General features: G+C 50.4%; 1 protein-coding gene across 3 annotated transcripts; it reads right to left on the bottom strand.

Moving 5' to 3' along the window:
- Positions 1-1307: 1307 nt before the first annotated feature.
- On the bottom strand, positions 1308-12025 carry HBEGF (heparin binding EGF like growth factor). 3 transcript variants are annotated; one of them, XM_084779280.1, is made up of 6 exons: positions 11688-12025; positions 11328-11495; positions 8733-8910; positions 3677-3832; positions 2898-2988; positions 1308-2656 (listed from the first exon to the last, which is right to left on the bottom strand). In XM_084779280.1, the coding sequence occupies exons 1-5, from the start codon at positions 11731-11733 to the stop codon at positions 2916-2918; spliced, it is 621 nt and encodes a 206-aa protein (XP_084635406.1). In that variant the 5' UTR covers positions 11734-12025; the 3' UTR covers positions 1308-2656; positions 2898-2915. The 3 variants fall into 3 exon arrangements, with proteins under 3 accessions (XP_084635406.1, XP_084635407.1, XP_084635405.1); XM_084779281.1 differs by having other exon boundaries at positions 1308-2513; XM_084779279.1 differs by having other exon boundaries at positions 1308-2617; positions 11688-12024.
- Between the last annotated feature and the right edge of the window lie 1381 nt (positions 12026-13406).

The following is a 13406-nucleotide window of genomic DNA, read 5'->3' as shown; positions in this document are numbered from 1 at the left end:
TTCCAGAGGACCTGGGATCAATTCCCAGCACCCACATGGCAGCTCACAACTGTTTATACCTCCAGAATCCAACACCTTCACACAGACATACGTGCAGGCAAGACGTCAAGACACATAAAATAAAAATAAATACGTGTGGCTGCATAGATACATTCGAAGAGTATCGCTGAGGATAGTGGCTGGCGGATTGGCTGTGGAGCTTGAGAGGAAAGGCCAAAACAGCTTCTTTCCAGGAGCAGTGGCTGCTTGCAAGTACAGTAACCATTAAATCCTGAGTCTAGGGCTTGACAACGGGGTGTCTGCAAGCCTAGCCAACCAAACTTCCTATTCCAAAGGCCCAGGCTTTCTTGTATAGAAGGTTAGTAAACATTAAAACGAAATGGCCAGTCCCAGCTCACTGTGTATTCTTAGTCAAATTACACAACCTAAGACACAATTTCCTCTTTGAGGAAAATGAGATAGTAATAGTCTCCCCACCCCCACCCCCGTCATGGAGTTGTGGATAGTGAGGATAGATAGTATAGACAAACATGTCTGACACTGAGACAGCTTAGAAAATTCCTATGTTACCAGGCAGTGGTGGTGCACTCAAAAAAAAAAAAAAAAAAACAGGAAGAAAGAAACTTTCCATGTTAACCAAGTTCCCAGTTAAAACAAGCAGAACAGGGCTGGGGAATGGCTCAGTCAGCAAAGTGTTTAATACATAAACACAAGGACCTTAGTTTGTATCCCCAGTGCCCATATAAAAGCCAACACACTAGCATGTATCTGGAGTTCCAGATCCTGGATAGTAAAGGCAGACACGGGATAATCCCTGAAGCTCACTGGCCCACTAGCCTAGCCAAAATGAATTGATGAGTCCTGGCTTCAGGAGGAGACTGTCTCAAAAAGTAAGGACAAACCAGGCATGGTAGCTTACATGTCTTTAATCCCATCACTCATGGCGCAGAGACAGGTAGATCTCTGAGCTCTAGGGTAGAGCTATGTAGTGAGACTTTGTAGAAAGAAAGAAACAAAGAAACAAAGAAGAAAAGGAAATAAATAAAAGTAAAGGAGAGCAATTGTGAAAGATACCCAAAGTCAACCTTGGGCCCTCACACCCATGCACATAAAAACAAAACAAACAAGCCAGGTGTGGTGGTACAGGCATTTTCTCCTAGCACTCGGGTGACAAGGCTGACAGATCTGAGCTCAAGACCAGCCTGGTCTACATAGAGAGTTCCAGGATAGCCAGGGATCAATAGTGATACCCTAAACAAACAAAAACAAATGAACAAACAAACGCCAGACCAAAACTAAGCAGACCATGGAGTAAGGGTTATCTTTATTTGGATCACAAAGTATAAATATGAACCAGGTTTTGGACATATAAGTTGTAACAGTTCAGCAATGGCACCAGAAACTTCCATGGGGACTACGATGGCAGACAGCTTGCTTATCCAAAACCTTCCCCACTGCCAAATTTCTCTGTAATAATTGACAGGTAATCAACTACCAAGAACAGTCAACTCCCACATTCCCCGTTCCTCCCCAGCCTTCTTCCTCACTCTAATACCTTCTGCAAACTGTCCTCTGCTTTACCAGCCCTGTATGGAGTAGCACCAGGAGAGCGGCAGGAGTAAGGGAAATGTCTGACACAAGGGAGAGTGGGCCAGGACGATGGAGGACAAGGGGCCAGGGAACTGCAGGCATGGACGCCCAACCTCGAGGACACAGGCAAACACTAAATAACTATTACACGTTGACAGCAGCACCTTGGGCTTCCGAAAACACAAACAGTAGACAGAGATCACCTAGGCAAGACTGCAGTCCAACTTACAGAGTGGGCTCTGCCCAAATCAACCCCCGCTGGGATACTCTGCTCCTGGGATAGCTTCTGAAATGTAGACAGACAATAAATTACTATAGATGGGTTACAGAGCAAATGGGAGTGTGGCGCTGAGCCAGAGGTGGCCAGGACATTGCCAAAGTAACAGTCTAGGCACTTGAAATATTATTGTTAGGTTGTTAAAAACTAAATAAATTAACATACATAGAATAAAATAAATATATAATTTAAGAGGCATTTTTACAAACAAATAACAACAACAACAACAAAAATAGTTGTTATTTTTCCCCTCTGGGTAGAAGTCCCAAAATTCAGAGTTCTTGGGCTTGTGGTATTTCACAGTTAGCTCATCAGATCCAGCGTGCTGGAGGGTCCAAACAGCAGACTCCTTGTGGCTACTTGAACGCATGGCTTTTCAACTCTGTCGTTTTCTTCCAGTCCAATAAATCCTTCATCATTCCTCTCCTTCTTTTCAGTCAATATGGAAACCAGTTGGCACGTCAACCCCAAAGCTAAGTGTTTAAACAAGCCAGTGGGTTCAGTGGACGAGAATCAGAAAGGCCTGAGGGGCCCCCTTGCTTCGACTTCCTTCTGATCCGGATCCCAGTGGGCACAGTCTGTTTGGCACTTGGGAGACTCTGGTATTATTGCAGAGCGATTATGGGAAGCCCAGTCAGAGAAGCACCTGGGAATGAAGACGTACGTGTTCATGGCTGCTTGTGAGGTATTTCCCCTCTGCAGAACTTGTAATGAACCACGGTCTCAGAGGTAGCCATCCCCTGAAGGTTCCTGAAGCACGAGAGGGAGACATTGAAAGCTGAGTCCAACCTTGCAAAATGCAGAGAGCATTAGGACGGGGTGCTGGGGGTGTGGGCACCCTTGTAAGCTAACTGGGAGAAGCCTCACCAGGTCTCTGAAAACAATTTTGCACTAGAACAACTCTGACTCCATAGTCTTCCCGGCCCCCTGCAACCCCTAGTTAGGAGAATTCAAGCACTCACTGAAGCAGACCCCACCCACCCAAGCCTTGGCTCTCCATGCCACCCTGGGCAAAGGTTGGACCATTTACCTAGAGCACAAGTTCTTCTCAGTGGGAAGTACCCATGCCCAACTTCACCGTCTCTTCACTTTCCACGTCATAACCTCCTCGCCTATGGTACCTGAGGAAGATAAGGGTTGTGAGGAAGATGACAAAGTGCAGGTCCCACAGCCAGCCCTCTCAAGGAACTCCTACAATGGCTCTCTATTTCTTGGAAAAGCCCAGAGGGTATGACAAATCATGAATCTCTAGGTAAAATTCAGCTTCCCTGAGGGATTCCTGTCCCTACCAGCAGATAATGTGTGTGTGTGTGTGTGTGTGTGTGTGTGTGTGTGTGTGTGTGTGTTTAGAGATAGCACCTCACAACCCAGATTGGCCTAGCATTTCCTATGTAGCCCAGGCTGGCCTCACACCAGGTATGTACCCATCATTTCTGCCTTTATTTATTTTAACATTATTTGGCCCTCAGACATCCTTATACAGTCCACCCACTGAAAGATTACCATCAATAATATGACCCAGGCCTTAACTACCAACACATGCACTAGTGCTGGGAGAAAGAAATGTTTAAGAGCTATCTCCATGGGTGAGTCACCAGGCCACAGAGGTAGGAAATGAACTCCATGAGGAACTGAGGAACAGAACGTGGCCTGGGCTCTACATGCCGTGTCAGACAAAAGAGCTTCTAGAGAGTACACAGTAACAAGCCCGGGACCTAGGGGCATAAGAAGAGGCTCTGGGCCCTAGGAGGAGAAAGAAGTGAGCGATTCACAGGATGAGGCCAGCCTGCAAGGGCTCCAAACACTCACCTAAACATGAGAAGTCCCGCTATGACAAGCAGACAGACGGACGACAACACTACGGCCACCACAGCCAAGACTGTAGTGTGGTCGTATGTATATAGGGGATTCTCCACTGGCAGGGTCAGCCCGTGACACCTCTCTCCATGGTAACCTGGGTGGCACCTAGAATAAGAATAAGACAGAGTTAACGGTGTCTGCGCCCTCCCTCCCTCTCTCTCTCTCCACCCACCCTGGCCCCAGAGTCCTGCTTCAGGCAAGGAAAAAGCGAGAGAGGAGTTGAAGGTCTCAGTTCGGATGTGTCCCACATGGCTCTCTAATCTATCACATCTGCACTAAGGTGTTCCGCTGAAGTGACTTGGGAGGACTTGGGCACGAGGGAGGGCTGCTGGGTTGCGCTGAGGGGGATTCAGTATCACTCCCTCTAGGGAGGCTCTTCAGCATCCTGACCCAGAAATAAACCCAGCCTTGCCCATCAATGCGTCCAGCATGCAGTCCCTCCCTACCGCTGCTCAGCCTATTAATAGACCCTGTCCCTTTGCCAGGAATCATTTTTTTCTAATTTCCTTCATTGAACTCCTAGCTCCCAACCTGGGAGCTTCGGCTGGCTATATACAGCCCTTCGGCCTCTGAGAGCCAGGCTGTCATCACAGGACAAAGCAAACAAACCCGAGATAACATCTTCCTGCCCAGCCACCCTGTCACAGCATGAAAGAATGTCACAAACAATCCCTGGGCTCTTCTCACTCAAGAAACAAATCACGCGACAGCCCGCCTCTTCAAACACAAGGCATTTCCTTAAAGCTTGGGAAGGCTGCTGAAGGAACACAGTCACATCCCTTCCTTTGAGCACCCCCACCCTAGATCCTTTGATGTAGGTGGCGCCCCATGCTACAGAAAGGTGGTGTGGCTTCCCAAGGCCTGTACCCTCTAACTGCTCACCCAGCAGCTGGGGCAGGGGCCACAGGGTAGGCCTGTCAGCTTGCGGGTGTTAGGCCAGTAGCTGCTGAAAAAGACACAAGAACCCTGCGCCATCTCTGGCAGAGACCTGGGAGGCTCCAGGGAACAGAGCTGTCCACTCAGGCAGAGAGGTCAAGCTGGATAGCACTGCATCCCTGTCCCTCCCTCAGGGCTGCCCTGAGCCTACTTCTGGGTCCAGAGCAGCATAAAGGTTCCTTACTTAAGTCTCTTCAGTATGTCTGGCCCCTGAGTCCAAGTCAGGAAAAATATATCCCTACCCTGGACCTAAAGGAAGCTGCAGGGAGTGTCCCTGGAAAATCATGTGTGCACACAGATAAGGGGCCACAGAGATTAAGTGACCTGTCAGGACTCATAACTGGGAAGCAGCAAGGCCAACGGCAGAAGCCACTACAATTCCGTCCACTCTGAGCAATGCAGGTCTCCCTAAGAAAACAGGTCCTGGGGGCCGCCTGATCTGCTCTCTGACCATAGTATTATTATTATTCACAACTTTAATAATAAATAGCAAATAATAAAGGGCTACTATGAGCCCAGTACTCTGCATCAACTGCTTCACAAGGATGATGATGATGATGATGATGATGATGATGATGATGATGATGATGATGATTATGTTGGTCTTGGGTGCTGAGGCTTGAACTTGGGGGTGGGGGAGTGGGGGGTGTCTTTTGATTTCATTTAATGTTTAAGGTCCGGCCTCCTGTGAAGGAGAAGTTACCACCCCCATTTTGAAGAAACCAAGGCTTAACTTCTGCTAAGTAACATGCCAAGGTTACAGAGCTGGTGAGTACTAGAGCCTGGATTTAACCCAGCAGTCTGGATGACTTCAGCAACTGTGCTATGCCAGAGGGAGGGAAGCTGAACTTGAATCTGTTTTGCACTTCCGAACCATCATTCAAACCCCGCAGGTAGTTACTCAGATGGTAGAAATAAAACTTGGCCTCAGAGTCCTGCAATTCAGTTATATAATCCCCCCTCCTCCCCCCCCCCCCCCGCAACCACCTCCGTCCTGAGTCAAAGGATAATAATGAAAACGTGCTAATGTTACTCAGTTCTCCCTCCCTTCGAAGCCTGGCTTCCCCAGGGAAGGGGGGGGGGCGGGCCTGTGCTCAGTACATTCCAAGCATCCCTGGATGCAGGGCAAGATCACGTGTCTTGCCCCCAGCCAGCACACACACACACATCCTTCAAACTAGGACATGTTTCTCCTCTCCACGTCTGTGACCCACTTCAGGACCTGCATGGCAACAGAAGCTCCTTCAAGAGTCCGGAGCTATCTTCTACGCAATCTTACATGTCTCTGTAGCTACCCCAGCAGGCGGAGGAAGCATCCCGTGATACAGGAGGTCTGAATAAGTGACTTCCAGACTGGCTCTTTCTTTTGGTTTTTCGAGACAGGGTTTCTCTGTGTGGCCTTGGCTGTCCTTGGACTCACTTTGTAGACCAGGCTGGCCTTGAACTTACAGAGATCTGCCTGCCTCTGCCTCCCGAGTGCTGGGATTAAAGGCGTGCGCCACCACCGCCCGGCTTCACATTACTTTTCTAAGCGTTGGTTTCCTTGTGTCAAATCAGAGGTAAGAAGAGCCTACCTCACTGAGGTATCATGAGAAGCTCAGGCCCCACTTTGGTGAGTTCTGATATACTCAAACCAGAGGGGAAAGTCTTATTTCTCAAGGAGTGACACGCTTAAGCCAGATGGAGTCAAGAGAAGTGAGCAGCGTTGCACAGGACAGCTCCCGGCCTCCTCTCTCCCAGCTGAGTCCTTCCCAACCCCAGCTATCCTCGGGTTTGCTCCAGCCACAGGAAACTCTGCAGCCAATTTCTGGGTCAGCAGCCAGTCAGAAGCCCAAGAAGACTGCTCTTTGAGGGCAACTTTTGGCTGATGACAGAGAAAGATTTTCCTGTTCCTGGTGGCTGTCAAGGGTTGGTATAGGAAGCCAGCTAGCCTCAAGTTCACCACAGCAGCCTGGACACGCCCTCGCTGCCAGTTTCTGGGTGTAAAGTAGAGAAGAAGCCACAAAAAGGGACACAGATGTAGGTGCACAGATGTCATGTTGCCCCAAATGAGGAGCTCCGTGTCAAAGAACCCACCTTATGGAGTCTGCCTAGGACGCTAACACAAAGCTTGCGATGCTATTAGACTAGTAAAATCCTAACTAGGATGTTCTAGGGTAACAGCTGCCCCCCATAAAATTCTGCTTGACTCTGTAAGGGGGGGGAAAGCCAACACCCAGTGGGGAGGGAAAAGTTCTGCACCTCCCAGCAGAGGCCTTTTGGAAATCCCAAAAGACCTTCTCTTTTCATTCCTTCACAGTGTACAGCACCAAGTAAATGCTCACCATGCTGCTGGGCTGGCTGAAATTGATTTAAATGTAAACAATGAAGATTTCAGAGGAATAATACCAATATGATTATTATCACTATGCCTAGAGCCACTGGGAGGGTGGCCTTAAACACACTTCTTGGGTTCTCTGAGCTTAGGAGGTGAGGGAGCCCTGCTTCTCAGCTGATCAATAAAAGCCTTGCACATCCATTCACCAAAACACCCTGAGCCACAAACATCCTGAGCCACTGTGGCTAGACAGACTCCTGACTCTATTCCATCTTGACTGCCCTCAGGGTCACTTTCTCCACCCTGAGTTAATGATGCCATTTTACACATTTAAGACAAACATTTCCTGTCCTGGGACACTGGGAAGGAGAAGACAGAGACGTTCTTTTTTTTTTTCTCTCAAAACATGGTTTCTCTGTGTAGCCCTGGCTGTTCTGAAACTCACTCTGTAGGCCAGGCTGGCTTTAAACTCACAGAGATCTGCCTGCCTCTGCCTCCCAAGTTCTGGGATTAAAGGCATGCACCACCACACCAGGCTGATTCTGCCAATCTTAAGCCTCCCCAATATACCAAGTTCCTGCCCATGATGTTACAGGAAAGGACACGCTGACTGTGAAAGGTGGGAAGCAATAGTCTGTCTGCCAACTGCCAAATACAGGACAGCTCTGCAATGTGGGATTAGACACCATAAGGGTGCTTTCAAAAGTCAAAGGACCCCAGCCAGTCTCAGGAGGAAGAGATGATTTATTTCTTTTTCTTTCTTTCTTTCTTTCTTTCTTTCTTTCTTTCTTTCTTTCTTTCTTTTTTTTTTTTTTTTTTTGGACAGGGTGGGAGGCAATGAACATATCACAGCATCCTGAACTGTCCAGAGTCTCCTAGAAAGAGTCATGGGGTTCTGAGAGCCTGTCTCTCCTGACAGGGAAGAGAGGGGATGTTTGTGGCCTGATGTGGGCTGTTGGCCTCAGGCACAGTGGCCACATTATGCCTGCCAGAGAGCATAGCACCACTGTCATCCCTGAGGGGTTGCCACGGTGGCCACTTGCTGGGTTTGGCCTGTAAGAGGATAATGAGCCCACAACCCCTCCATCCACACTCTTTGACAGTGAACGGTGATGCTGCAGGCTGAGTTAGGTTCCACTGTTAATCTTGAGCACTCACGCACGCACGCACGCACGCACGTATGCACACACACTTGCCTGGGTGAAAAAGTTAAGAGGAAGGGCTTCAATTCACTCTATGTATTGACTCCTCTCTGCATAGTCCCGCAGTGCCTTAGGGGCAAGGCACACCTGCTCACTCACACGCGCACACACACTTGAGTACATGTACCTGCACAGCACATAACTTAAGGCACCTCACACTCAGCTGCACTCTGCCATGTTTCCTACCAGCTTTCCTTTCCAGAGAAAGGTCCAAGGGAGAAATTAAGGACCTCCTTCCCAAGTGTCGGCTCTCCCAGACGCATGCTCACTTGTGGGTTACGGGTATTCAGGAGGAAATGTCCTGAAGGACTAAGGAGTAGTGTCACAAACTTAGGCCACAGGACATTGCATCCTTTGGTGGTGGCAGTGGCAGAGGCGGCGGCAGCTGCGGGGACTTCCGCTGACTAAAAATATGTCCCTTCCTTTGAACTTCCTCCCAGAGGTTGAAAAGAAACTGGTGAAATTATGAATTCAAGGAACAGTGACAAAGAGCAAGAACATGTGGCTGGCAGCGTGATAGCGAGACGCCTCCTGGGGATGGAGCACTTACTGGCATGACGGAGTCTGGAGATCCTTCAGGTATTTACACTCCCCGTGGATGCAGTAGTCCTTGTACTTCCTGAGACACGGGTCTCTCTTCTTTCCTAATCCTTTGCCTTTCTTCTTCTTTTTCCCATTCTTTTCTTTGCTTGGCGTGGCTAGCGATTGTGGCTTGGAGGAAAAAGCAACTGCAGGGAAAAGGTACTGGTTGAGCCTTTCTACTGTTCCTTTGAACAAATATCTCCAGATATAAGACAGGTGGACCTTAGATTCCCTTTCTACCCACCCCCACCCCCCCAGCCCACCCCCAGTCTGAAACACGGAGTTACACATGGGTGCTGCCGCAACTGATGAAGTCAGAGGCCTGAGAAAGCTCTTTAAGAACAACCAGAAAGAGGAAACCTTAAGAGGAAATAGATTGGGCTAGGTCCCAAGGAAGAAGGGCCTCATTCTAAGAAAGCCAGAGTAACTACAGCCCAGGGCACAAAGCTACCAGCCCTGCATTCTGCCCACTTTCTACCCCCATCTGTGATTCCCCCTGCATCTGCTTGGTTCTATTGTAGCCTCATTTCCTGATCCTGTGCTCAGTGACCCACTTGCAGGAAGATAGTGTTGCAGACAAAAAAAAAATTGCTTTGGGAGAAGAGACTTGGCTGTTTGGGGGTAGGAAGCTTCTAGAATAAGAGTGTCTATTGATTTGGAGCCTCTGGCGTTCCCATAGGTAACAGGGAACAAGTCTGGTGCAGAACCCAGCTCTGAAACAGCCGATGGGCCATGCCTGATTTAAAAGGCCTTACTCTTTTGAGTGTGAGCAAAATGTCTGCCCCTCCCTGTGCCCTTCTACGTTTATCTACTTTTTCAAACATCCAATTAGGTTTATCCTCAAATGTCCTATTTGTGCCTGGGATGGGGGAGGGGGTGTTACAATATGTAGAAAGAACTGTCCAGGAGGAAGTGGACTATGACAACTGCCCTCTTCTTTCCAGGGTGCAGATATTCAGATTGGGGAGGGGCGGGGACTTGCAGCCAGCTTGGACTGGCCATTAGCTCAGGATGCCAGCCTTTCCCATTCTTGAACCCAATAGTTAAAAGGTGCTTACTGCCCATAGCCACTGCCTGTGTCTGGCAGGAAGGTGAACACCATAGGTTCACTGGGGGCACAGAGTCCTCAAGGTAGATGAGACTCCAACAATGCCAGGGCATTTGCAAGATGAAAACTGTTAAGTCCCAAAAGGCAGGGGCTTGCCCCAGGGTAGTGCAGGATTAGGATCAGAACTGTGTGTGGTGTCTGGTCCTATTCCAGGCTCCTTCAGAGCTCAGAAGGTGATGCTGGTGGCCATGGACAGCCAGTTACCAGGACTCCAGGGAAAGCAAAGCAAAGCAGGAGGACCCAAGGTAATCAGAGAGGCGGGGTGGTGAGGCAGAATAAGATTGACATGCTAGGCTCCTGCTGAGGAGAGGGAGCAGTGAGTCAGGTTTGCAGAGGTATGAAGACCAGCCCTGTGGGTGGGGGGTGAGTCACAGCCCTGCCCAGCCCTGCCCAGCCTGAGAGAGAGAGAGAGAGAGAGCCAGGAGAGTCCAGACTGTCCAGGATATGAGTGACACCCCCCCTCCCACACAAGGGGTCACTTTTGAGAGGACGAAGTGTGGGATCCCAGTCTCAGTTTTTTTTGGGGATGCTGAGAGAAGTACCTAGGGAAGCTTTGGGGGAGAAAGGAGCGGGCAGGCTGAGCAGCAGGTGGAACTGAACAGGTGTGTCTCTTTCCAACCAAACACAGTCACTCCGGGAGGGGCCCCCCCCACAGGGCTTAGGGCTGGCTCCACCTCTGAGAATTGCTGCAAGTGGCTAGAGGCAGGGAGGCCCTCAGGTCCCAGACTTTGTGTTCAGCCCCCGATACAGGTTATAGGATCACACATAGCTCTTTCCTCTTGGGACTCTCCTCAGATACTCAAGTGGGCTAATAGCCTACAAGTTTCAGACCCACCGCGTTTCGAAATAGCATCTTAGGGCCCCAACATCCACCATTCCTAGGCAGCTGCAGGTGTGCTGGCCTCATCAACTAAAGCCAAGAAGAGTTCCTCACTGCTCTCTCCTTCTCTAGCCTGGAGACAGGTGGATGAAGGCACTGCGCACTTTTGATGTTTTCGTTATTATCTCTCTTTATATATAATCATCATATATAGTCAGTCACCAGATAGGACTTGCATCCCCTGCTTTCTTTTCTTCCTTCCTTCCTTCCTTTCTTTTCTTTTCTTTCTTTCTTTTCTTTTCTTTTTTGCATAGACTCTCAGAAAATATCTCCATCATGCCTTCCTCCTACTGCCTAGCTTACCTCAGAGAACAACTTGCCTCTTTCAGTTCGTTCCAAAGTATAAAGAAGTAAGAACACCACCCCAGGTGAGACCAAGGACAAGAAGAACAGCACTACAGTCCAGAACCACCACCACCAATCAGGCCATAAGCTTTTCTTTGAAGTCTTCCATAAACATCCCCCTCAGCCCACCCGGGGGATGGGCGGTAGGATGGGGGCAAAAGCATAAATCTTAGGCCTGTGTATTCTTCAGCAGCGAGCAGCGTCTAAGGTTAGGCGACCCCCACACCCACCTTTGAAAAGGTCTGTCTCCTCCAAGTCCTGGACTTTCTGAACACGATCACTTCCCGTGGGTAGCAGCTGGTTTGTGGAACCAGTGGGAGGGTCAGGGTTGCTGGTTGCTGCCGCCAGACCTCTCCGAAGTCGCTCCAGACTCTCACCCGTCACTAGCGCGGACAACACTGGACAAGAGAAGAGAGGAGGCCGGGTAAGACCCTTCGCCTAGACCCCGCTTCACCACCCCATCGAGGTCCACGCCCGCCCTCCAGGGCACACGGGCCCCACCAAGTGGCCTGTTCGAGGGGGTGGGGGGCGCCGCAGCGACCTTCCCACGCACCCACCCCACCCCCGACCTCGGAGACATCAGCTCTTACCTGCGGCCAGAAAGAGCTTCAGCACCACCGACGGCAGCAGCTTCATGGTCCCGAGCCTGGCGGAGACGGAGAGGCAGCGATCACTTTGGATGCGGCGGCCGCTGGACGCCTGCACCCGGGCCAGGCGGCGGAGGGGCAGCGCGATCCCACCAGGCACCGTCCGCTGCCCGCCTCTGGGTGAGAGCCTGCCAGGGAACCTTGCGGCCGCCGTGCGTCTGTCTGTTCACAGTCGGTCCGCGCGTCCACCCCAGAGCCCTTGAACGTCAGTCAGGCCGACAAGCCGCGTGCTGAGTGCAGCTCCTTGGGCCGACTGAGCGCTCGCTCGCAGCGCGCGGCCGGGAATAAGGCTCCGGGGGGGGGGGGGGGTGAAGGAGTGGGAGCCCCGCCCCACCCGGCACCGCCCCCTCCCCTCCCCCTTCCGCGCCGGGAAGCCGGCCCGGCTGAAGGCGCCGGCAACGCTGCCCCGGACTAGGCGGTCGCGGCGGGAGGACCGGGAGGTGCTCACATTTTTGGGACCAGGCCAGAGCAGCCGGGCTGGGAGTGTGGGTGTAGGGCGAATGACCAGCAGGTGGCGAGACCGGATTCTACCTTTCCTCCAAGCCTGTCGCGCGGTGCAGCCTAGCGAAAAAGCTGATCTGAAAGCTGTTCCTGGCCTTCGTCCCTGCATCTTTGACAAGCTCTCGTTCCACGCTGGGTATCTGCACCCCGGAAATAGCAAGCAGAAAATAATAATTTGTTTATTGTTAAAAAAAAAAAAAGAAAGAAAGAAAAAAGAAAAAAGAAACACGAATGCCAGCTGGTCTCCTGGGCAAAGTGACCAGACACGAAGTTGCAATCATTTGATACCAATCCAGAAACAGCAGAAGAAGTTAGGGCTGGCTTCCACTGCTCTTCCCCAGGGGACATAGTCTACTTTAGGATTTCTGAGCTGTGCGATATAATTCCCAGGCTTTTGCAATCAGAGAGACACAGACCATAATTAAGACCACTCTCTCAAACAAAAACTCTGCTCTCAAAGGACCCAACTAGCTAAACTCCATGAGTATCTGCAACCCGTGCCAGATTGATGCGGTCCTCTTCCAACTGGTGTATTTTTACAGAAGGTGGGGGTGGGGGTCGTCTGGAGTCAATGTCCGGACTCAAATAATGACTCCCTCAGTAAGTATTTCAGCTTCCAGGGACGTGCTGGGTAGGGAGTTTGACACAGGGCTGGGTTGGCATTTAGAGCCTTCAAATTCTGCCAGACAGAGCACTTGCCTGATTCAGCCATGTGTAGGGATAAAAACAGGCCTACTATTTATACACTGTCTATCCCACTCTTTCTCCCCACCCCACCCCCACTTTTGCAGGGGTCAATCTGGCTTCCCCCTCTTAATTTTCCCAGACCTCACTCCCAGGCTTAGGTTTCCACAGTGCACTGTCATGTCTACAGACTTGGATTGCTAGTTTCTGTGTGAAATTATAGGGAGACAATTGGTTTTTCCTTTTTTTGGAAGAAGGTTAATTTGTTTTATTTTATGTATATGGGGATTGCCTGCATGTATGTGTAGAACATGCTTGCCTGGTGCCCACAGAGGTCAGAAGAGAGGGTCAGGTCCCTGGGACTGCAGTTACAGATGGTTGTGCACCCCTGTGTGGATGCAGGGACTCAAACGTTGGTCCTCTGGAGGAACAGCAGTGCTCCTAACTGCTGAGCCATGACTTCAGCCCCTGAGATAA

This window comes from Acomys minous (assembly GCF_964271855.1).
Source record: "Acomys minous genome assembly, chromosome: 4".
NCBI classification, from domain to species: domain Eukaryota; kingdom Metazoa; phylum Chordata; class Mammalia; order Rodentia; family Muridae; genus Acomys; species Acomys minous.
The sequence above is the reverse complement of the archived record's forward strand: the minus strand, read 5'-3'. Positions and strand labels throughout refer to the sequence as shown.